At 42.0% G+C, this 24,152-nt stretch overlaps 1 protein-coding gene across 10 annotated transcripts in view; it reads left to right on the plus strand.

Moving 5' to 3' along the window:
- Positions 1–3,896: 3,896 nt before the first annotated feature.
- The window catches only part of MID2 (midline 2), a 99,586-nt gene continuing 79,330 nt past the window's right edge, over positions 3,897–24,152 (plus strand). For 2 of the 10 annotated variants that reach the window (XM_082447566.1, XM_082447558.1), the window contains exon 1: positions 17,177–17,892. In XM_082447566.1, the coding sequence (XP_082303692.1) occupies positions 17,233–17,892 (660 nt within the window). In that variant the 5' untranslated portion in view covers positions 17,177–17,232. The other 8 variants (XM_082447560.1, XM_082447561.1, XM_082447562.1 and 5 more) reach the window with 8 other exon arrangements.

Consider the following 24,152-nt stretch of genomic DNA (forward strand, 5'->3'; position numbering starts at 1 on the left):
ACCTCAAGCTGAATCTGTCAAACGTCTTTTTTTTTTGCCATGGGCCTGATTTACTTTGCTAATAGGATCAACACATGTAATATACAAAGGTAACCATTAAATAATTATAGACAAATAATTTCATCCCATACTCCCAGCCGATTTTGCATCTCCTGCCAGATACAAAACATTTACTTTAATACATTTACAGCGATAATTTGCATAAAACCACTGAAAGTGGGGATATTTTCAAAGCAGCTGCTTATGTGATGTGATTAGTAAAATCTCCCTACCCCCATCCCCATCCACCCACGCTATTAGTCATTGCTTTGAGTTAATATATTGAAGCCCTCTGTTAAAATTAAAACATTATCTACAGAGACAAATGAAGTTATTAACATTTAGTTCAAATTAGTTGATTGAAATCCTTAATCAGTAAGGTCCTTTGTGAAAGGAACCCAGAAGCAGTGTTAAGTTTTGAGGAAGGAAAAGGAAAGGTCCAGAATATGGGCTGCTGCTCAGGGAGGGAAGATGGGGTTTGGGGCCCTCTGTATAGAGCTCTGGTAAGCCAGGGAATAGCTTGAAAGCACTGGAATCTCAGGCGGAGGGGAGACTGCTAAAAAGTAAAGGAAAGGATGGTTTCTAAAGGACAATAAAAGCCATTAAAAGCAAGTCTCCTTTAAGTGACAGTTCTGCCAAGAGCCAGCTAGCTTGCTTCCGGTGTGTCTGTGATGAAAGTGGTCATTTCTTCACATTTTAGAAAATTCTCCAGCTCTCTGTAAGGATCATATCAAGTGAGGTTAAAGAATTCTCAGGGGTCAATATGTTCCTATAAAAGGGTTTCATCTTCAAGAAATTCATGGAAAAGACTGACAAGTACAGGTTTCTGGTAACTGACTGTACTGCTGAACTGAATGAATAAGCATTTTCAGAACTCTAATGAAAAACTGATGAACTCATAAAAGTGCTAACAAAAGATCAAGATGAAAAAAAATTAATTACATGGGACTGAGTGAACTGATGAGGATGAGTATAATTTTTGTGACTTTCTGTCTGAATTAAAAAAAAAAATCCCACAAGGACTCAGAGGCAAAGAATATACAAATCAATTTTCACTGCAAAGTAAAGGAGCTGTTACAGTGGAGGATTACTGGACTGAATGTCAATATTATGACATAGTATGAGTGTGTTTCATGTTTGGTAATTGCAATCATTGTTGCTTTTGTTGTGGTCATCCATGTACAATGCTTGGTGTCAGTCTATTTATCTCTTGTAAAAATAAAATACAGTGTGTGTGTGTGTGGGAAAAAAAAAGAATTCTCAGGGGTCAATTGACTTCTGACTAAACTTTGGGTTTTTTGGAGACATATCTTAAAAAAAATTTAACTACAAAAGAAATTCTCATTCTAGAATATTCAAACAGTTATAAAATACATAGAATCAAACCTGGGGAATTCCCTGGTGGTCCAGTGGCTAAGATTCCGTGCTCCCAATGCAGGGGCCTGGGTTCAATCCCTGGTCAGGGAACTAGATCCCATATGCGGCAACTAAGAGTTCGCATGCTGCAACTAAAGATCCCACGTGCAGCAACTAAGACCCAGCACAGCCAAATAAATAAATAAATATTTTTTTTAAAAAACCACCTTGAGGGACTTCCCTGGTGGCGCAGTGGTTGGGAATCTGCCTGCCAATGCAGGTGACACGGGTTCGAGCCCTGGTCCGGGAAGATCCCACATGCCGCAGAGCAAGGAAGCCCGCGAGCCACAACTGCTGAAGCCTGCACGCCTACAGCCCGTGCTCCGCAACAAGAGAAGCCACCACAATGAGAAGCCCGCGCACCACAACGAAAAAAAAAAACACCTTGAAAAAAAAACCTGAATGATCCCCTCAACATCCACCACAATTCTAGGCTCACACTATTTTACACTGTGCTTCCAGGTTACTTTCTATGCATTTACTGGCATATACATACATCTATTTTCTTACACAAATACAATAAGCTCTACCTGTCCTGTATACCTCCTTGTTCTTTTTTAAATTTGTTTTATTGTGGTAAAATGTACATAATGTAAAATTTACCATTTTAACCAATTTTGAGTGTACAATTCAAAGTACATTCAAAATGTTGTTTAACCATCACCACTATTCAGTTCCAGAACTTTTTCCATCATCCGAAATAGAAACTCTGTAACCATTAAACAGTATGCCCCTATTCTCCCCTCCCCTCAGTCTCTGGTAACCTCTATTCTATTTTCTGTCTCTATGCTCCTCTTTCTTGCAAAATTGTTTTTGAAAAGGTAATACACAAACATTATAAAAAAATTCAAACAATACAAAAGGGCAAATACAATGTAAAATACTTCTTCTCTTATGCTTGACTCCCAGGGAACCAGGTAATCAGTTTCTTAGGTATCTTTACTGAAGAGTCTGTGCGCATACAAGCACACGTGGACAGACATATACCTTCCCCCCCTTTTTACGTAGTAGTAGCAAACCATACACAGCTTGCTCTTTTCACTTAATATCTGCAATATATAAATATGTATATAATGCATATATATAATTCTTATACATACACTTCTGTTATGCTAGGATCATTTTATTTCTGACTCAATTTTTTAAAAATTAATTTTTTTATTGTGGCAAAAAGCATATAACATAAAATTCACCTTCCCAACAATTTCTAAGTGTACAATACAATATTGTCACCACATGCACATTGTCGTGCAACAGATTCCCCAGAACCCCTCACCCCAGTCCTGCATGACTGAAACTCTACATCCACAAAACAACTCCTTCCCTCCCCCTCCCCCCAGCCCTAGCGTGCACCATTCTGCTTTCTATTTCTATGAGTTTGACTACTTTTGGTACCTCCTATAAGTGGCATCATACAATATTTGTCCTTCTGTGACTGGCTTATTTCACTTAGCATATTATCCTCAAGGTTCATCCATGTCATAGCATATGACAGGATTTCCCTCTTTTCTAAGGCAGAATGTATATGCCATATTCAGTGCATATACACTGAATGTATATGCCACATTTTCTTTATCCATTCATCTCTCCACGGATATTTAGGTTGCTTTCAATTCTTGCTATTGTGAATAATGCTGCAATGGACATGGGGGTGCAAATATCTCTTTGAGAGTCTGCTTTGAATTCTTTCATATATATTTCCAGAAGTGGGATTGCTGAATCATACAGTAGTTCTATTTTTAATTTTTTGAGGAACCTCCTTATTGTTTTCCATAGCAGTTGCACCATTTTACATTCCCACCAACTGTGTACAGTGTTCCAATTTCTCCACATCCTCATCAGCACTTACTATTTTCTGGGGTTTTTTTTGTTGTTTTTTTTTTAATACTGGTCAGACTAACAGGTGTGAGATGATATCTTATTGTGGTTTTAGTTTGCATTTCCCTGATGAATAGTGATGTTGAGCATCTTTTCGTATGCTTGTTAGCCATTTGTATATCTTCTTTGGAGAAATGTCTATTCAAGTCCTTTGCCCATTTTTTAATCGTGTTATTTATTTTGTTATTGGGTTGTAGGGGTTCTTTACATATTAACCCCTTATCAGGTACATGGTTTGCAAATATTTTCTCTCCATTCTTGCCTTTTCACTGTTGATTCTCCTGTTGCACAGAAATTTTTAAGTTCGATGTAGTCCCACTTGTCTATTTTTGCTTTATTTTTGCCTGTGCTTTTGGTGTGACTCTTTTACTTCTCTTAGGGCCAGACTTTCATCAGGATAGCTTGGTTGTGATTTTTGCCTTCCTTTCCACCTCAGTACTCTCTAGCACATTGTTTTGTTTTTAAATAAATTTATTTATTTTTGGCTGTCTTGGGTCTTCATTGTGGTGCACAGGCTTCTCATTGCCGTGGCTTCTCTTGTTGCTGAGCATGGGCTCATGGGCTCTAGAGTGCAGGCTCAGTAGTTGTGGCGCACAGACTTAGTTGCTCCGCGGCATGTGGGATCTTCCTGGACCAGGGCTCGAACCCCGTGTCTCCTGCATTGGCAGGCAGATTCTTAACCACTGCACCACTAGGGAAGTCCTAGCACATTGTTTTACAGGGGTGTTGGCTAATTACTATTGGTTCTCTGATGGGATACACTCAGAATTACCTTAATTTTTCTGGAATCATTCCCATGGAAGAAGGTAATGGGAGGCCTATGTGAGAGGGGGTTGTTTCCTCCCATTTTCTCACTTCTTTCCCTTTCATCTCCCCTTTTTCTCCCCTTCCAGAATCTCCTCTGGGGCCTCCTTCCCTCTCCCACCCTCCTCGTGAGTGGGGCGGTGGTCTCTGAGCCAATGACAGGTCAGCCCAAGGGCTGACTCCAGACCAATGAGCACTTCTGGGTTCCAGATGGACCAATTAGCTTATTAGGGACATTGAATACCTGTATGGCTGGCATCTGTCCCATTGTCCTCTTATTAACGACCCTCTTGTCCATCAAGGATCTGAATGTGTAAATGAAGCCGTATTCTCTCTCTCCCATTTTTTTTTTGGTTTTGTTTTTAAATTTTGGTGGCTTTAATCCATCCCCACAACTTCTGCCCAAGGCCAATAAAACACAGCCATTCTCCCTTTGTAAAAAGAAAGAGGGGTTGGGTTTCCTTCAATTGTCTGCCCTTTTCTGTCTCCTCCACTATTTTTGTTTTACTCTGTAGTTAACTTTGCATAGAGCAGCTTCGTCCGAGGACCTGTGCGGTGGACCTAGGCACTCTTTTCTCACTGCCGGTTGCAACCGCCTTTTCGTTGTTCTAACCTGGGGGTTTGTGGGACCAGGGGCTTGGCGGCTGGGAGAAGAGTTTGGCCAGAGCCTTCCTTCTGCATTTCACACACATTCTGCTCTCGCTCTCTCTCTCTTACACACACACACACACACACACACACCCGTTCGGGCCCCTCTCCGTGTGTCTTCCTTCAAGATGACAGGGCGCTGGAGAAAAGGCTGCTGGAATCAGCTGGTAGGTACAGTAGTAGCCCGAACCCCACCCACCCGCTGCCTTTGCTCGCTCAGGTTTCTCCGGTCACTCCTGCCAGGGGAGAAAACATGTAAACGCGCCTCCAGAGGAGGGGCAGGGGGAGCTGGGAGCGGCGGGGGCGGCGGAAGGTGAGCCGGGGAAGGTGGCCGAGCACCCGTGCTGCCGGGCCCTTCCCAGAGCTCCCTCGGGGCGGCAGTCCCAGCCCGGTTCGCCCCCACCCCATCCCCCTTTTCGTCAGGATTGCCTTTTTTCCCCCTCCTTCTGCGGCGGCGGAAATGACAGTGTGGTGCTGCCGCGGTGTCATGGTGCTGCCCCTGGACTGAGGAGCGAAAACTCTAAGTTTGGCTCGGGAGACCCAGCCGCGGTAGCTTGGCGGCCGCCGTGCTGTCCCCGGCGGGGCGCGCGGGCGGGCGGATCCCGGCTGCTGCGCGGCGGCGGCGGCGAAGGCGGGCGGCGGCCTAGAGCGGCGACGGCAACGGCGGCAGCGGCGGCGGCGGCGGCGGCGGCCGGAGAGCTCGCGCCGGAGCCCGAGCCAGTTCGCGCAGGAGGCAGGCGAGCACCCGGCGCCCTCGGGCGCGCCGAGGACATGGCCGGCAGCCGGGAATGCTCTGGGTAAAACGCGTCCCCTCGCCGCGGCCCCGGGGGCCGAGCGCCACCGCCGGCGCAGGGCTCGGCCCCGGCTCGGGCCGCGTCTCAGGTGCGGCCGGGGCCCGGCGCGGGCAGAAGGCTGCTCCGGGGCTCGGCGGGGCGTGATGACGGGGCCCGCGAGGCTCGAGGTGGCGGCGGCGACGGAGGGCGCCCCGGCCCGGCCCTGGCTTCCCGTTGCGCCGCTGGGGCCCGGGCACCCGTCGCTGCCCTCCCGGGACGGAGTTTGCACTCCGCGACGCGGGGTGGGGGCGGGTCCGAGGCCTCCCGCGCAGCCTGGTCGGGCCGGGTGCGGCCCCTCGAGCGGCTCTCCTGGAGCCTGGTCTGGGAAAGGGCACCGCCGCCTTCCCACGCTCCCGCGGCCGGCAGCCTCCTCGGCCCGGGCGGCGCCCCTCGGCCGCCCGGCGGTGTTTGCTGCGGCAGCCGGTTGCTGCGGACAGCCTGCCCGCAGGAAGGCCCGGTGAAACTTAATCCCTTTGCTGCCGGGGGAGCGATCCTCGAGTCTCCGTCTGGGTGGTTCCTTATTTCTGGCCTAGCTGTGAAAGCAGCTCAGTGGGGGAGAGGGAAAACTTATAGGTCCTCAGGACAGGCTGCGACTGAACCCGGGAGAGGTGGGGTTTTTCCATTCCTGGCTCGTAAGAATTAAGTAAATAACGGCGGAGTAGATTTACAGAAACATTTTCGGTGATAAGGATTAGGTTACTTAGCATTTCGTATGCAGCGCATTTCTTGGAGGTGTTTCTTCTCGGAGCAGGAAATTGGGATCCTGAGGTCGTTGGGTTCTTCACTTTCTCTCTTCCACACTCCCCTACCCGCCTTCACGCTCACTCGCCTTCTTCCTACGTGGTCGTCACACATCTACCTGCCCACCCGAATCTCCCACCAACCACCCGTCCCCTGGACTCCTCCCCATCAATCTGTGCACTCCCAGCCTCCCAGCCATGCAGCCTCTGGCTTGTGAGCCAGTTTGCCTTTTTGAGGGTTTCTGAGTGTGGGGAGGGTGGATGGTGATGGTTGTTTGTGAAGAGGAGCCCTTACAAAGGAATATATTAGAGGCTATGTAAATAGACAAGTACTGTGTGTGAGTTGATTCTTCTGATTCTCAAATAGGGCCAAGAGGGCTGCCTTTAACCCCATTCTGTTCCCTCCCAGTACTCTAATCAGTTCTCTGGCAATGTTCCAAAAGAAGGGAAATGCTGAATAGGGAGACTCCCTCCCTACTCTACCCGGGCTGGTTACCCCTAACCCTCACATGCCCCTTTTCACTTCTCTCCACTGATCACTGCCCTGGGGGGAAAGAGTCTTTGCTATTTTTCTATATTCCTGCCCAGTCAATTAACTTAATGCAGATATATAATGTAAATTAGATTTCTCCTGATTGTTCCTCACAACTTGATTTATGTGCTTGAAATACAAGTCTAGGAGCCAAGAAGATCAGAGAGTTCATCCCAAATCTGATGTTGCATTGGCTTTGTGGCCTTAGGACATTCCTATGACCTTTCACTTGTATGAAAGGCATCATATTGTGTACTGGCTATTGTGAGTCTTGGCTTGGCCCTTTGAAGATGAAAGGGTTCTATAAACTCTCAGCACTATACTTTTCGAAGAAAGTTCTTCATTTACCTTTTATTGGGGTAATAGATTGGGTGTAAGTAGCAACCCTAGTTTACTGGGAACCCTAACTTGCCATTATTAATCCCCTTGGGAGCCAAATCTATCACTCTACTTTGGTCCTAAGTCTGTTTCTTTTTTTTTCCTCTAGTGTACATGCAACTGAATGAAAACATACATAAAAGTAGGCATACAGAGTAATTGGTGATTATTTTACGATAAGGTTTGAATCATATCTAATGTACTCCAATCTAACAATCTGAGTCAGACTCATTTGAAAACATAACCTCACTAATTTTTAGCCCATATGGGGGCAGGTAGTTAATTTCTACTGAAAAGTGGCATAAATAATTTTAGGCATGGCTATCTGAGCATGATTAGCATCTAGCAGTGGTGAGTCAACAATATTTATTAAAAGCACCTACAGTGTGCAGAATCCTCTGTTGACTGGTCTAAGGCCCCAGCCTTGGCCTTGTATCTTGGCCTCCTGCTTGTTTAAGGCCTACCTCCTTACTCGCAGCTCCGGGATTAGGACAGGGAGGGGCTGTGCGGGGCAGGGGTAGAGGCTAGGGACATGAAGGAGCGATTGTTTCCCTCCCATTTACTTTCATGACTACTAGACTCCTCATCTAGCATGTTGTACCTTGCAAGGCCACCCCCCCGGGAAGTACTGCTGCAAATCAGAATGACTTGCTTGCTTCATGAACATATCATCTGAACAGTGCAAATTGATTTAGGTGAAATTGGTTTAGTTAATCCCTCCTCTAAGTGCCGGGCAACTTGCTCAAACTTGTATATCCTAAAGCAGTGCCAGTGGAGTCTCATAATAGCGTCCAAAAATTGCTGTGGGTAGTGAGCCTGTCCATTCCCTCATCCCTCCTCCCATGAAATCTGCTGACACCATGACAATTGAGAAGGAAACTGCAGAAGGAGTATGTCTTTGCTACTTGGTGAGGAGGAGAGAATGTCCTCCCTTGACTCTGTCCCTTAGTACTCAGGTTCTCTCTTTCCCAACAGGGACAGACAGCCCTAAAAAGGAGGTGAAGACAGGGCGGAGGCACAGAATGTGTCTCAAATGGCTGTTCTCAGAGGTACCTGCTTGGCCTTGTGTGTGTGTGTCATTCAGTCTCTATGGGTCTTGGTAAGTCCCTAGCTGTTAGGCCATGGGCCTCTGCTGCTAGTGGAGGCCAGGGGGTGTTCCATTTCCAGTTAGCATTAAGTTTTTGGTCTTCTCTTCTGTGCAAAAGGGGAACATGTGGTACTGTGTTTGCGAAGCACCTCCTTACTTAGGCTGGGTGCCTTGACTTAGAGCATTGCATCACCAAGCTATGACATGTAACATGTTGTTACTGCATATACGACAGTTCAGGAGAGTTCACAATTGTTCACTTTTTGATGAATGAAATTTGGGTACCAAGGTGGTGTTGTGCTAATGTCTGTATTTCAGGTCTCTCAACAAACATTGTGTTCATCACTGAGCAGTGTGAAAAATAGACTAGAAAAGTGTTTCTCAACCAGTGTGTTGGATCATGCTAACATGTGAGAAGACCAGATGAGTGGTGTTGAGACAAGATGTTCCAACTCCAATGATCCCTCTGTACGGGCTGCTAGCCCTCTTTTTATTTCCCCTCTCTTCCAAGGATCAATATATGTTTCTGTCTCCATTTTCATGAATTAAAACTCTGCTAAGAGTCTTCTGTGGGCACTGGAGGTCTGTGGCTCTTTCTACAGTTTCTCTTTTTCCATCTTCCCCTTCTCCATGATCACAGACAGACATATTCTTTTTTGACAATCTCCCAGCTCCTGCATTGCCCTTAGAAATCCTGTAAGCTGCTAAGACTACTAGATGGTTAAAGTATGGGTGGTGGAGGGATTTTGAGTAATGTGCCAACATCCCTACTCCCTTCTCTGTGTTGGGTTCAACTGAATACATAATAAGGGTGTTGGTTGTGCCTAAGTGGGTTAGCAAGGTATCCTTAGGAAGACTTGTCCTACTTGGGTTCTTTTCTCCCTGCAGAGCTCTGACTGCCTGACCTTGGGCTTTGCCTCAGACTCTTTCCTGCAGGTCGGACTCCTCTAGTTGATGAACAGCATCCCCAGTCTCTGTATCTTCCTCTTACAGAGACCAGAAGATCTGATAACAAATTCATTATATAACCTAAAATCCTCCTGAAACAGAAAATCCCGGTATTTACAATTTGCCCAGTTAGGGGAATAATGTATGGGCATGGTAGACAGTGCTAATGCAGGACAGTGACATGTCTGAATGTATACAGCCCAGAGATAGAAAAATGGTTTACGGTCCAGAATCCTCCATCGCTTTGTCTATAGCCCTTTGTTCAGTGTTGCTAAGATCCATGTGGTTCCCAGGGGAGTAGAAGCTTGATTTCAAATAGGCTTCTGTTCTCTGTCCCTTGTTTCTGACCTGAACTTGGGGTCCTCTCAGCCTAACACTCAACAGCATGCCCTACATACATATATTGCCAATTTTATTCTGTAGTAGAGATGACTGCCCATCCAGGGGGGGCACTGAACATTAAAAAATTTACAAATATTTTATTGGGTAACAGAGATTGGGAAAAGCAGTCCTAGAATAGATGGAAAGCTGTGCTGGTAGCAGTAGGTAAATTAAGTTTTTTCTTCATTTGTTCTCCAATCTGGAAACTGCTAGTGTAATTGGCATTAAGATAAAGGTGTTATGAATTATACTTAACGATTTGTGACAATTATCATGTGTTACCTTGGCAAATCTGTTTCTTGGTTACTTAGATTAATCTACTGTGTTTGTAGCAGATCTAGGACTTTTAGTTCTGCTATTGTGATATTCCTTTTAATGTTTATGATGACTATATTGTATAAAATAGTCAATGGCTGGATTTAGGAGCTAATTATTGTAAAAAAAAAAAAAAAAAGATCATTAAGGAACTTCCCTGGTTGAGACTTCGCCTTCCAATGCAGGGGGTATGGGTTGGATCCCTGGTTGGGGAGCTGGGATCCCACATGCCTTGGGGCCAAAAGACCAAGACATGGAACAGAAGCAACATTGCAACAAATTCAATAAAGACTTTAAAAATGGTCCACATCAAAACCATCTTTAAAAAAAGTATAGGTCTCAAGTCATTAAAAAAATCATTAAATCCATGTACTATAAAATATTAAGTAGGCTTTAATGACCTATTAGACAGGAACTGGCTCTGGTGCTGTCAGTCGGTAATCAACCTCCAGTCCTGAGCTCACCCTGTGCGTGATAAAAGCTTAAGAAAAAAGAAGAGAGACAGTTCTTCCCTTTGGGGGGGACTCCAGTCTAACAGGGGAGACATATGAGCGTAATAAATACCACAAGCAGACCCATGGTCCTCCAGAAAACTTGTGGGGGAGTGTAATTGGCCTCCATTATGTCAACCATGCATTTGGGGTGAATTTCCAAACATGTGCTATTTCCTTAATAACTTGCTCTGTGTCTGTCATCTGTGAATGTGTGTTGAGAATATCTGTATTTGTAAAGCAAGTTAATAATTTTATTTTATTCTCATCTGATCCTCACAAGAGCCTGTGAGATGGGTAGGGCAGGTATTTTTCATTTGACAGACGAGGAGGCTGTGGCCCAAACAGTTTAAATGTCTTACCTGGGATCACTCAGCTAATTCAGTTTAGAGCCAAGACTACAACCAGGCTCTGTTGTGAGGATTAAATGAGATAGTGGCTTTGGAACCATTTGAAAAGTGTAAAATAGGTACACAAATGTAAGGTGACTGTTATTATTAATTATGCTTACTGACCACCTAGCCTCTTTTTTCTGGGTTTCTATTTTCAGTCTATCTTTTTAGGGTGAGAATTCTATGCATTGGTTGCCTTTTATGTTCCCGAATGATCATTTCTGAAATTAAAGGGGTCTTTTCCTACTAATAGTATTCTAGGATTTGGTTGTCTTCCTTTTCTTCCAAAAGGTGTTGTCATTAGTTTGTACTCTCATGGGACTCTCCTCGCCTTTAGTTGTCCCCTGGAACACCCATTATATCTTCTTTGAAGTACAACAGGCAAAACCAGCCACTGTCCTTGGGCACCTTGGCTTAGCCAAGGGTAAGTGATGCATTTTGTTTATTTCCAGTTCGTTTCATGATGACGCCCATGGCTTGTCAGCCTTTCTAGTCACACTAATGAATAAGACTTGTGTCTTGAGGAGCTGGTTTTCAGTAATCCAAGGTGTCTTTCCTACGTGGTAACAGATAGCAAGAGCTCTGTAATAATAGGATGTCAGAGCTGGAACACATGTTAAAGAGATTGTCTGGTGATTCTAGTCCAACTTGAATGACATTTTACAGTTAAGGGAACATCAGACTAAGCCAGGACTCATTTGCTCATCCTCCAAGGCAGAGAGACAGTTTCTGGTGTTTTTAGGAAGAGCTCATGGGACATTACTGTTAATATCCTGAAGAATGTAAATCCTACAAGCCAGCTCAATCCTCATTGTACAGCCCAGGGGTCAGGTTGGGTTTTACACTCATGGTTTTTCTGTGAAGAAAGGGAGACTGTGGCTCCTCAGGGAGGTAATGAGAGCCCAGACCCATGCTCCGCGGATCTGGAAGATGAAAACTAGATGGAATATAAGCTGTTGAAATAAGTGGGCATTTAATTATGTTCAAATAACACTTGAAATAATAGCATTCTGCCAAGTGCAGATCATGGCTTCTCTCTCTGATCAGAGTTAACCGAATGTTGGATTTGAAGGGCAACGCTGAAATCAATCTTTCATTTTGTAAGGGCAGAATGTATTATTTTGATTCTAATCGCCTGCATTGAAAACTCCTCCTTTGTATTTCTATCTACTCACACAGCCTTATGATACCTTCTTAAGGTTTATTCTCATCAACTTTTTTTTCAGGAGTCTCAGCCTGAAGGGGGGTGCAGGGTGACGATAAGCCACACAGAAACACTTTTATACTAGAACAAGGGCAAATACATAAGCATCCTTATTTGACTACACAGCAGTAACTTAATGATATGGAAGGGAACAAATCAGTGGATGTGGATGTGGGCATTTGTTTCTTAACATGGCATTTGGTCTGCCCGCCTAGGCATTTCATCAGTGCATTTTTATGGCAAACCATTGTGTTTTCTGGCAAAAGCTTCATGATTACCTGTCATTCGGTGACACTCTATCAGGTTTACATCCTGTCTTTATCCTTAGTATATTCTCTAATTCTGCATAGATTAGTGATTCACAAACTTTTTGAAGTTGCAGCACTGCCATTGTTTTATTTTTTGTCATACCACTTCCTCCTGTACTTCCTAAAGGTATTTTGTGATCTAGGAGTCAAATATTTTTTAGGAGTCTTATCATTTTTAAATGAATAAAAAATTGGGAGCTGATAATTTTCTGGCACCCATTGATCATTAGAGATATCCCAGGTATTGCAAAACCTAGACAGGGAATCACTAACCTAGAAAAACAATTGAAAGGAGTAAGCAATTCAGTAGAGTTTAGAAATAGTACATAGTTACACAGTTGGCAGTATGGAATAGTGGTTAGCTGTTTGTTCACACTCTGGATTGTGGGTTTGAATCTGTTTTAAAAATTAAGGTAAAATCCATATACCATAATATTCACCGTTTTAAAGTGTACAATTCTGTGGTTTTTAGTATGTTCACAAAGCTGTGCAATCATCACTGCTAATTCCTAAACATTTTCATCATTGCCAAGAGAAAACCCATACCATTAGCAGCCACTCTCCATTCGCTCTACCCCCATGCCCCCCGACCCAGGCCCCTGACAAACACTAATCTACTTTCTGTTCTTATGGGTTTGCCTATTCTGGGCATTTCCTATAAAGAGAATCATATAATCTGTGACCTTTTGTGACTAGCTTCTTTCACTTAGCATAATGTTTTCATAGATTATCCATGTCGTAGCATGTATCAGTACCTCATTCCTTTTTCTTGCTAAATTATATTCTGTTGTATGGACATACCACATTTGTTTATCTGTTCATAAGTTGAGGGACATTTGGATTGTTTCCACCATTTGGTTATTGTGAATAATGCTGCTATGAACCTTTGTGTACAAGTTTTTGAATGAGCATATCTTCAGTTCTTCTGGATCATATGGTAACTCTACATTTAACATTTTGAGGAACTGCCAAACTATTTCCCAAAGCAGCTGCATCATTTTACATTCCCACCAGCAATGTGTGAGGGTCCCAATTTCTCTATATCCTGGCTGACATTTGCTATGTTTTTAAATTATGGCCATCCTAGTGTGTGTGAAGTAATATTATAGGTATCCTAGTGAGTGTAAAGTGGTATCTCAATGTGGTTTTGATTTGTATTTCCCTAATGGCTAATGATGTTGAGTACATTTTCATATGCTTACTGATCATTTGCATATCTTCTTTGGAGAAATGTCTATTCAGATCCTTTGCCATTTAAAATTTTTTTTTGCCTTTTTATTGTTGAGCTGTAAGAGTTCTGTTTATTTCTAGATACTTGGCCTGTATCACATGTATGATCTGCAAATATTTTTCCTATTCTGTGAGTTGTCTTTTCACTTTTTTGATGGTGTCATTTATAGTACAGAAGTTTTAAATTTTGATGAAGTCCAATTTATTTTTTTCTTCAGTTACTTGTGCATTTGGTGTCATCTAAGAAACCCTTGCTTAACCTAAGTTCATGAAGATTTACACTTATGTTTCCTTCTAAGAGTTTTATAGTTTCTGTGCTTACATTTAGATTGTGGATCCATTTTGAGTATATTTTTATGTATAGTGTGAGGTAGGGCTGTAACTTCATCCTTTTGCATGTGGGCATCCGGTTATCCCAGAACCGCTTGTCGAAAAGATTATTATTCCCCTGTTGAATGGTTTTGGAACCCTTATCAAAAGTCAGTTGACCATAAATATATGAGTTTATTTTTGGACTCTCAGTTTTATCTAGTTTTGAATCTTAACTTTGCTACTTGCAAACAAGTGTGACCCTGGACACATTACCTTTTTTGTTGTTGTAAAATAGTACCTGCCTTTTAGAGGGTTGTTGTGCCTGGCGCATGGCAAAAGCACAATAAATTTTAAGGGGAAATGTGCTTAGGTAATCAGGGAAGTAGGGAAAATGGGAGATAGGTTGAAAGGATGCTGAAATATTAGGAGTGACCAGAACAAGGTGGCCTCATAAATGAGAGATGAGATGAACAGATGTTTGGAGAAGTTGCAAAAATACTCAGTTCCCCGAAATTGTAAAATAAAACAGCATAGAAACAGTATAATAGAAAAAGTTACTTACCGTAAGGAACAGACTGTTAACCATCTTATATTATTCTCTACACAGCCGAAATCAGTTAAGGTAGTTATTTTGGAGCACTGATGTTTGGCTTTTTTTCTGTCAAGGACTCTTTTGAGAACATTTTGAATGCTATGGACAACCCTCTCCCCGTGAAAGTGTATGTATGATATACATACAGCATCCTTTAAACATTTCTAGAAGGTTCAGGAATCCCTGGTTAAAAACCCTATTTTGACCTTATCCAAGGCAATCCTGACCCAGAGCATGCTTTCCTAAGCTTAGTTTCATAGTGAGGTTCAAGTGTCTCACTTAGTCAGGAACAACTTTTAGGACTGCAGGAAAATTCGCAGAGCTTTTCCTCTGTACAGAAGAATTAATATGGCATGCTCCTAAGATTCAGAAGAGTTGTGGTACTCTAATTGTTTTTGTAAAGGTTACAACACAGAGGCAGGTCTATCAGCAATGCATCTTGACCAACTATAATTTTGACAGGAGGCCTTACTCGATTCTCCCAGGTAGCTTCCAACACAGACACTGAGGAATGCAGACCTGCAGTTCTGGAAGAGACAATAATAGAAATGCAGAGTAAGGTGGAGATGGGCCTAGAAGAAAGAGATATGATTCTGAAAGGGACTAGGAGTGAGAGGCAGATTCAGAGAAACTCAGAGGGACACAGAGAGACACAAATAGAAGTGGAAACATGGTGTCTAGAAACCCTCTTGTAAATAGTCAAGATATTTGTCAAGTGAAGGAGGTGAGATGATTGAAATAAAGGTGTGTGGGAAAGAGCACAGGCCTTGGCATTAGACTGCCCCAGTGCTCTGGGTGTGTATGTTCCTGGTTCATTTACTTAATAACACTGAGCCCCAGTTTCCCAACCATAATATGCGTATAGTATTAGTACCTTCCGTACAGCCTTCCTGATAGAATTTAATGAAATATTGTGTGTAAAGTTCTTAACATGGCACTCAGAATACAGGAGGTGCTCAATAAATGCTAGGTCCCTTCTTTAACTTCCTCTACTTGAAGGGATCCTTCATTTAACAATTTTTAAATACTCTATGAGTGTGAGGCACTGTACTATGAATAAAAATATGAAATAGTTGATGCCTTTAAGGAGCAAGGAGGGTTAGCTGGAGACACAGATGTGTAAATGAAATAAAACAGAATGTTCTGGAAGCCACCAAGTGGTTGAAGTGATAAACATGTTCAGTGAGAGAACTCCTAGGTCTCTAGGCTTGGATGGTGATATTTAACAGATAGGGAAAATTGGAAGAGGAGCAGGTGTTTTGTTTTGGGGGGCAGGGAAGAATAGCAAGTTCATTTATGGACATGCTGAATTTGACCAATGGAACTACCAAAGGCAATATTCCTGCCTTGAGTGGAAGTTGGAATCTATCATCTCTAAAGTCTCTTCCAATTCTCAGATTCTATGATATATGTACATTTTAATTGTTTTACTTTTTCATCTCTATAGGTGAAGGCTGATAGATGTTATAAGCTACAAAATACTAGCCAACAATTTCCAAGCTCTTGTAAATTGTAAAATAAGAATACCACACATCTCACTTTTTAAAAAAGTGGTTACACAAACATCTAAACTTATCAAACCAACTGAGAGTGACCGTTTTACCAAAAGATTCTTCACTTTTACAGTCCAATTTCCTATAGATTTCCATTAAATAGCTAGTTAGTTCAGTGCACTTAAAAGGTTTGATTTAGAAACAGCTTTTAGGGATACATCTATTGTACTTATGCACAATGTATAATTGTACTCAGTATTTAAGTTTCCTGTGAGAGGGCTATGCAGATATCTCTGACAGATGACAAAACCTGAACAAATACCAGTGGCAGAATCAAACTTTCAAGCCCTGATGAGAGTCTCCGGTGATAGTGAGATGATGAACAAAAGTTATTCAAAAGCAAAAGATGCCTTTCTCTTTCCTATAAATAAGGTTAACACTTTAAACCGGCAAAATATATTTTATAATTTTTATATTTTAATATTTTTCCAATTTGTCTCTAGTAACTCAGTTTACTAGAAATAAGATGGAACAGACATTTCCATGTGTGGTAACAGGAAGTAATTCAAGTTCACACATCTGAAGAATTTATTATCCTGTGCCGAGAACTACATTTTTCTAAAGCTCTCTCTTCTCTTTTTATGCAGGCTCTGAGAATGGGATCATTTCAAGAACTAGAGAGTTAGTTTCAAATATGGCCTTGTTTTCCTTCCACTAGATGTGAAATAGGAGCAGCCTCTGTATTTTAACTGGAAGTAAAATAGAGAACAATATTGGAGAATGGAGACTGAGAATTTGGCAGGGCCTCAGGTGCATCATAGTCCAGGACAAGAGATGTCAGTGGAGAGGGTGTGTGAGAGACTGATCCGCACCAGTGTGGTGAGTTGGAACAGGAATGTGAGTCAGTAAACCGGGATTCAGAGATGGCCTCTAGCTTCTATTTATTAGCGCAGGAAAATAAACCCAGGCATTTGTCAAAAACAAGGTTTAAAGGGGGCGAATGGCTTTTTGATTAATTCCCAACTCACTTTCCTATTGCTCCAGCATCCCTGGGGAATCCAGCCTATTAAAACCTCCATTGGTTAGTGTGTCATTATGCTACATCCACGTTTCCTTTGGAAATGCTTAATGACTCTTGCTTCGTGTTCCTTGCAGGTGAAAGCCCAGCCTCTGCGGTTCTTAATGCCTCAGCAGGATTATTTTCACTAAAGATGGAAACACTGGAGTCTGAATTGACCTGTCCAATCTGCCTAGAGTTGTTTGAAGACCCCCTTCTGCTCCCTTGTGCTCACAGCCTCTGCTTCAGCTGTGCCCATCGCATCTTGGTCTCAAGCTGCAGCTCTGGTGAATCCGTTGAACCCATTACTGCTTTTCAGTGTCCTACGTGCAGGTATGTTATCTCACTGAACCACCGGGGCCTGGACGGCCTCAAGAGGAATGTGACTCTGCAGAACATTATTGACCGCTTCCAGAAGGCTTCCGTCAGTGGACCCAATTCCCCAAGTGAGAGCCGCCGGGAGAGGACTTATAGGCCCAGCAGCGCCATGTCTAGTGAGCGAATTGCTTGCCAGTTTTGTGAGCAGGACCCGCCAAGGGATGCAGTGAAAACATGCATCACCTGCGAGGTCTCCTACTGTGACCGTTGCCTGCGGGCCACGCACCCCAATAAGAAACCTTTCACCAGCCACCGCCTGGTGGAACCAGTGCCGGACACACATCTTCGAGGGATCACCTGCCTGGACCATGAGAATGAGAAAGTGAACATGTATTGTGTATCTGATGACCAATTGATCTGTGCCTTATGCAAACTGGTGGGGCGTCACCGAGACCATCAGGTCGCGTCCCTGAATGATCGGTTTGAGAAGCTCAAGGTAAGGGATCTGGGAGATACCCCTTACACGACTTTGTCTCTTTATACACAGTTATACACTTAGCAAGTTCCCTAGTAAAACAGGTCACTTTTTCTATATGACAAGTGAATTAACTCCAAATTCTTCTCGTGACAAATAGCCTCCTAGCCTGCAGGCTCTCACTGGAACCTGTTTCATGTGTTGCACAAACCTACTTGCATTCGTTCACCTCTGGCCAGTTCTGGAGGAATTAGCCTATGGCTCATACTAATAGTACGTCCAGGGAAACAGCACCCTCTCTCCTCTGACAGTGATATATTGTACCCTATATATCTTTGCCATGATCTTTCTACCTCTTCTTTTAAGTATGTGAGTACCCATGTAGGTGTATTACAATTAGCATATGTGCTGATTTGCATATATATGCGTATAGCTATGGGAAGGTTGGGTGTGTCTCCGGTATGTGTGGGTGGAGGTGTCTGAGTGTATCTATGTAGGTGAGAGGTTTTTGTGGAGGACAGTAGTGTATGTGTTTGCACACTCAGTACACTGAATAAACAAAGCTTTGGTACCGGCCACTACAAATTGCCACCAAACCCTTAAGAGGGGGCTAATTCTAAACCTGCCTTAAAAAACAGAGCAAAACAAAACAAACAGACAAAAAAGGGACTTCAGTGTGCCACGAAGTTAGGAGGGATAATCAAATACCTGAACTAAAAATTTAAACTGAAGGCAATAAATATTTAATCCAGTATCATATTTTGTGCCAGTGTTCGTTTTGAAGTGCTTGTTTGCAGTCTCTGCCTGGTAAGTTCCTATTCAGTGGCCAGAGTTTTCTGAAGTTGTTGTGCCAGCAGAGTATTTATATGCAAGTCTAAGTGCCTATTTTTTTAAAGCACTACTACCTCACGTTGATGTTAACAAATGTCAGATCCAGCAAAATTGCTTTATTCCCATTGCCTGTCTGCTGTGTGGCTTGATTTCTCTTAAGAAGCTACTTAACAGAAATTCCAGAAAAATAAAATTTTTAACTGAATAATAAGATTACCACTCCAGAATCAGGCCTAGATATATAAGCCAAGCTGGAAGGAAGACCCAGATGGGATGGAAGGAAGGCAATAAGGGAGTGGAGATCTTCCTCTTGCCATGCTACGGAAAAGTCATTGTAACATATGTAAAAATTATGATGTTGGTGAGGGTAGTAATACTCAGAATAGGATACATTTTCCCTTCTGTAATTTATTGAAAACAATATTGAGAGTCACATTGACAATGGTTTGTGCTCTTTTTGATTTTTTATTTACATTTAATATTTATAAATTTGTACAAAGTTTAACGTTTGTTGATTTCACTAAGGGTGATATTCTCATTCATATCAAGATGCAGAGAGCAACAATCTCAGTGGCTGCAATTCTTTTTTTACCCCCATTTTTTATTTTTATTTATTTATTTTTTTAACATCTTTATTGGAGTATAATTGCTGTACAACGGTGTGTTAGTTTCTGCTTTATAACAGAGTGAATCAGCTATACATATACATGTATCCCCATATCTCCTCCCTCTTGCGTCTCCCTCCCACCCTCCCTATCCCACCCCTCTAGGTGGACACAAAGCACCAAGCTGGTCTCCCTGTGCTATGCAGCTGCTTCCCACTAGCTATCTGTTTTTCGTTTGGTAGTGTATATATGTCCATGCCACTCTCTCACTTCGTCCCAGCTTACCCTTCCCCCTCCCCATGTCCTCAAGTCCATTCTCTACATCTGCGTCTTGATTCCTGTCCTGCCCCTAGGTTCTTCAGAACCATTTTTTTTTAGATTCCATATATATGTTTTAGCATACGGTATTTGTTTTTCTCTTTCTGACTTACTTCACTCTGTATGACAGACTCTAGGTCCATCCACTTCACTACAAATAACTCAGTTTCGTTTCTTTTTATGTCTGAGTAATATTCCATTGTATATATGTGCCACATCTTTATCCATTCATCTGTCGATGGACACTTAGGTTGCTTCCATGTCCTGGCTATTGTAAATAGAGCTGCAATGAACATTGTGGTACATGACTCTTTTTGAATTATGGTTTTCTCAGGGTATATGCCCAGTAGTGGGATTGCTGGGTCGTTTGGTAGTTCTATTTTTAGCTTTTTAAGGAACCTCCATACTGTTCTCCATAGTTGCTGTGTCAATTTACATTCCCACCAACAGTGCAAGAGGGTTCCCTTTTCTCCACAACCTTTTTTGATGATGGCCATTCTGACTGGTGTGAGGTGATACCTCATTGTAGCTTTGATTTGCATTTCTCTAATGATTAGTGATGTTGAGCATCCTTTCATGTGTTTGTTGACAATCTGTATATCTTCTTTGGAGAAATGTCTGTTTAGGTCTCTGCCCATTTTTGGATTGGGTGGTTTGTTTTTTTGATATTGAGCTGCATGAGCTGCTTATATATTTTGGAGAGTAATCCTTTGTCCGTTGATTCGTTTGCAAATATTTTCTCCCATTCTGAGGGTTGTCTTTTCGTCTTGTTTATGGTTTCCTTTGCTGTGCAAAAGCTTTGAAGTTTCATTAGGTCCCATTTGTTTATTTTTGTTTTTATTTCCATTTCTCTAGGAGGTAGGTCAAAAAGGATCTTGCTGTGATTTATGTCATGGAGTGCTCTGCCTATGTTTTCCTCTAAGAGTTTTATAGTGTCTGGCCTTACATTTAGGTCTTTAATCCATTTTGAGTTTATTTTTGTGTATGGTGTTAGGGAGTGTTCTAATTTCATTCTTTTACATGTAGCTGTCCAGTTTTCCCAGCACCACTTATTGAAGAGCCTGTCTTTTCTCCATTGTATATTCTTGCCTCCTTTATCAAAAATAAGGTGACCATATGTGCGTGGGTTTATCTCTGGGCATTCTATCCTGTTCCATTGATCTATATTTCTGTTTTTGTGCCAGTACCATATTGTCTTGATTACTGTAGCTTTGTAGTGTAGTCTGAAGTCCGGGAGCCTGATTCTGCCAGCTCCATTTTTCTTTCTCAAGATCGCTTTGGCTACTCAGGGTCTTTTGTGTTTCCATACAAATTGTGAAATTTTTTGTTCTAGTTCTGTGAAAAATGCCATTGGTAGTTTGATAGGGATTGCATTGAATCTGTAGATTGCTTTGGATAGTATAGTCATTTTCACAACGTTGATTCTTCCAATCCAAGAACATGGTATATCTCTCCACCTGTTTGTATCATCTTTAATTTCTTTCATCAGTGTCTTACAGTTTTCTGCATACAGGTCTTTTGTCTCCTTAGGTAGGTTTATTCCTAGGTATTTTATTCTTTTTGTTGCAGTGGTAAATGGGAGTGTTTCCTTAATTTCTCTTTCAGATTTTTCATCATTAGTGTATAGGAATGCAAGAGATTTCTGTGCATTAATTTTGTATCCTGCTACTTTACCAAATTCATTGATTAGCTCTAGTAGTTTTCTGGTAGAGTCTTTAGGATTCTCTATGTATAGTATCATGTCATCTAGTGGCTGCAGTTCTTAGACTCCTAAGACGGTAGGCCTTGGACTTGGTCTAGTTGAAGCCCTACGCTTTAAAGTGGTATAAATGGAGGCTTTGAGAGGTTAAGCAATTTGGTCAAAGTCCCAGTACTGGAACTGGAAGTCAGCTTCTAGAGCTGAGTTGAATTAAGTACCCTTTCTATTGCAGCCTGCTGCCACTTTGTTTTGGACCTAAATTTTCCCTGTGAAATGTGATTTGAAACTTACTTTTATGCTCCAGCAACTGCACATTTCATGGGTCACAGATAAATGCTTAACAGCATCAAGGAAAAGACATAGTATAAACTTACAGCTTTTTAATGGCAAGAGGTGGGGGCGGGGTGCAGGAAGAGTGGGGGACATGGAGAGGTAGAACAATCTCTTGCCAAATATTTGCAGGTGTTGGAACTATAATAAGGCATTGGCCTTGAGAAATATTCCAAACAGAAAAATCTGTATCCATATGTACTGTTGAGATAACAAAAGACTGGATAGAATAAGCCTGTATCTACAGAGCACCAGCTTTTTGAAAACATCCGAAAACATGAAAACATTGGATGATTGATTAGATATTTGGCATCGTGCAGCTATAGTCCTTGTCTCCAGGGATAGATGGAACACAAAAGTATTTTACCAAAAGATCCTTTACTCTGTAACTAATCAGTAATTTTTGGAGAAAGAGAGGCCAAGTTTTGAATCGTTCCCCTTTAAGTTTTTAGGAAATGTGCAGAAAATTCAGATTATAAATTAAGTGGAAACTTCTTTGCTCATTTTTGGACGGAGAGTGGAAACATATGAATCATTCCCAACCGTGTGGTTTGTTATGTTGTCTGGAACATCTTGGGCTTTGAGGGGGGAGAGGGAGGTGCTGCTTGTGTGAGAGGGGGATGGAGTGGGGTAGGAATCACTTTGGTTTGGTGCCAAGTATAAAAGGATATTAGTTCTCCACATTAAGCAGAGAGGAAGTCTGACTTTTAGTGTCACATATCCTCACTTCTTTGAGTTAATTTTAATTTAGAAAAGCATTTAGGATTATCCCCTTAAGCTGCTTGATTCTTCCCCAAGGAGAAAGGAGAAAGCCAGCTGTCAGAAGCTATGGGGGAGATGGCCTTGAGCATACCACCCTGGCCCTGAGAGGAGCACGGGAGTCCTACAGGAGAAGGGAAAGAGGTTTGACTTTCTGGCCAGTGACTGATACAGTGTTTGTTTGTACTTTTTTGTTCTGGAGGTTCATTGTTGGCATTTATAACTACACTTTTGTACTAATCCCTGATTAGGATTAGTGGTCTCTAATATTTATTTGTTCAATAAAGAATAAACAGATCATTACATTATAGATGAAAGTTCAGAATAACCAGAAGCCAGCCTGTCATCTTAACGTGTACTCAAAATGGGCTAGAGGGTTTGGGATACTTAGTATAGTTTATTATCCTTAGTTAATTGTCCAGTCTACCTAAATATCCTTCAGAAGGCTACCAGTGGTTCTTCAATTTGAAAGAATAATTGTGTTCATGACAGTTATTACAATTGTAAGGCCTATCAGAGTAACTATTTTCTCTATTACTTCTCTTTTCATTTACTACTCCCAATATATATCTTAGTTCATGATCTGTGTCGCGTTTCTAATGCTTCACATTTTCGAGTTTTCATTGTCACATGAGTTCCTCCCCTTAGAAAAGACTGATATTATTGTATTAATAAATGTGGCTTTATAAAAGAGGTCAAATTTGGGTGACTCTCTATTGGTGACAGATCTCAACTCAATATTCCAAGTTCTGTACAACTTGGTTCTCATGCTTGCCCACCTGTCTTTTCTTCCTGCCACTCTCAAACATGTGACCTTCACCTGTCCAGTCTAACCTAACTGTCTGCTAAACATACTACTCTTTCTTGACTCTTAACTTTCACTCATACTGTTCTCTTGGCCTGCTTAGGAATCCTACCTATTCTTTAGTGCTCAATTAAAATCCCACAAGGCCGCTCCAACATACCCCAGCTATACCATAAATTCTTTGGGGACCAGGCACAATGTCTTTTATTTCTCCAATGTCTTCCTTAGTGTCTAGCACACATAGTATATGCTCAAGAAATCCAAGTGAATTAAATCTTTGTAATGGATTTGCAGTAAGTATACCAGCATCTATAGCTTGTTTCCATACTCATAAGATATAAAGCTGTCTTACCATTATGAATACCTTAGAAGTCTGGGGAGAAAAATCTCCGGTGAACTACTGATAATGTTAAAAACCACAGTGTTAGCAAAAGTACGACATGTCCTTAATTTTAGGTGCCTATCCATTTTGATTGCTGGATTTTCCAACTGCCTAACCCCATGGTGACATCTGTATAAATCAGATGTGATTATTGTAATTCTCTTTGAGAGTGATGGCTTCACATTTCCATGCCCACAGCCTGCCAAAAATATAGCTGATGAAAACCAGGGGGAATAGAGGAATTTCCTGAAAGGAATAAACAAGTACATTTTCTTTATCTCATTACATTTCCACAAATTCATTACTACAAATAATTCTTTTTTTTTAAGATATTGGAAATGTCTGTTTCTTTTTAAAAAATATTTCTTTATTTCTTTCTTTATTTATTTGGCTGCATTGGATCTTAGTTGCGGCACGTGGGATCTTCATTGTGGCATGCGAGATCTTTCATTGCTGTGTGCAGGCTCTTCCTTGCGGCACGTGGGCTCTTCATTGTGGCGTGTGGGCTTCTCTAGTTGTGGCACGCAGGCTCTAGAGCACAGGGGCTCAGTA

This window comes from Balaenoptera physalus (genome assembly GCF_965194825.1).
Source record: "Balaenoptera physalus genome assembly, chromosome: X".
NCBI lineage: Eukaryota > Metazoa > Chordata > Mammalia > Artiodactyla > Balaenopteridae > Balaenoptera > Balaenoptera physalus.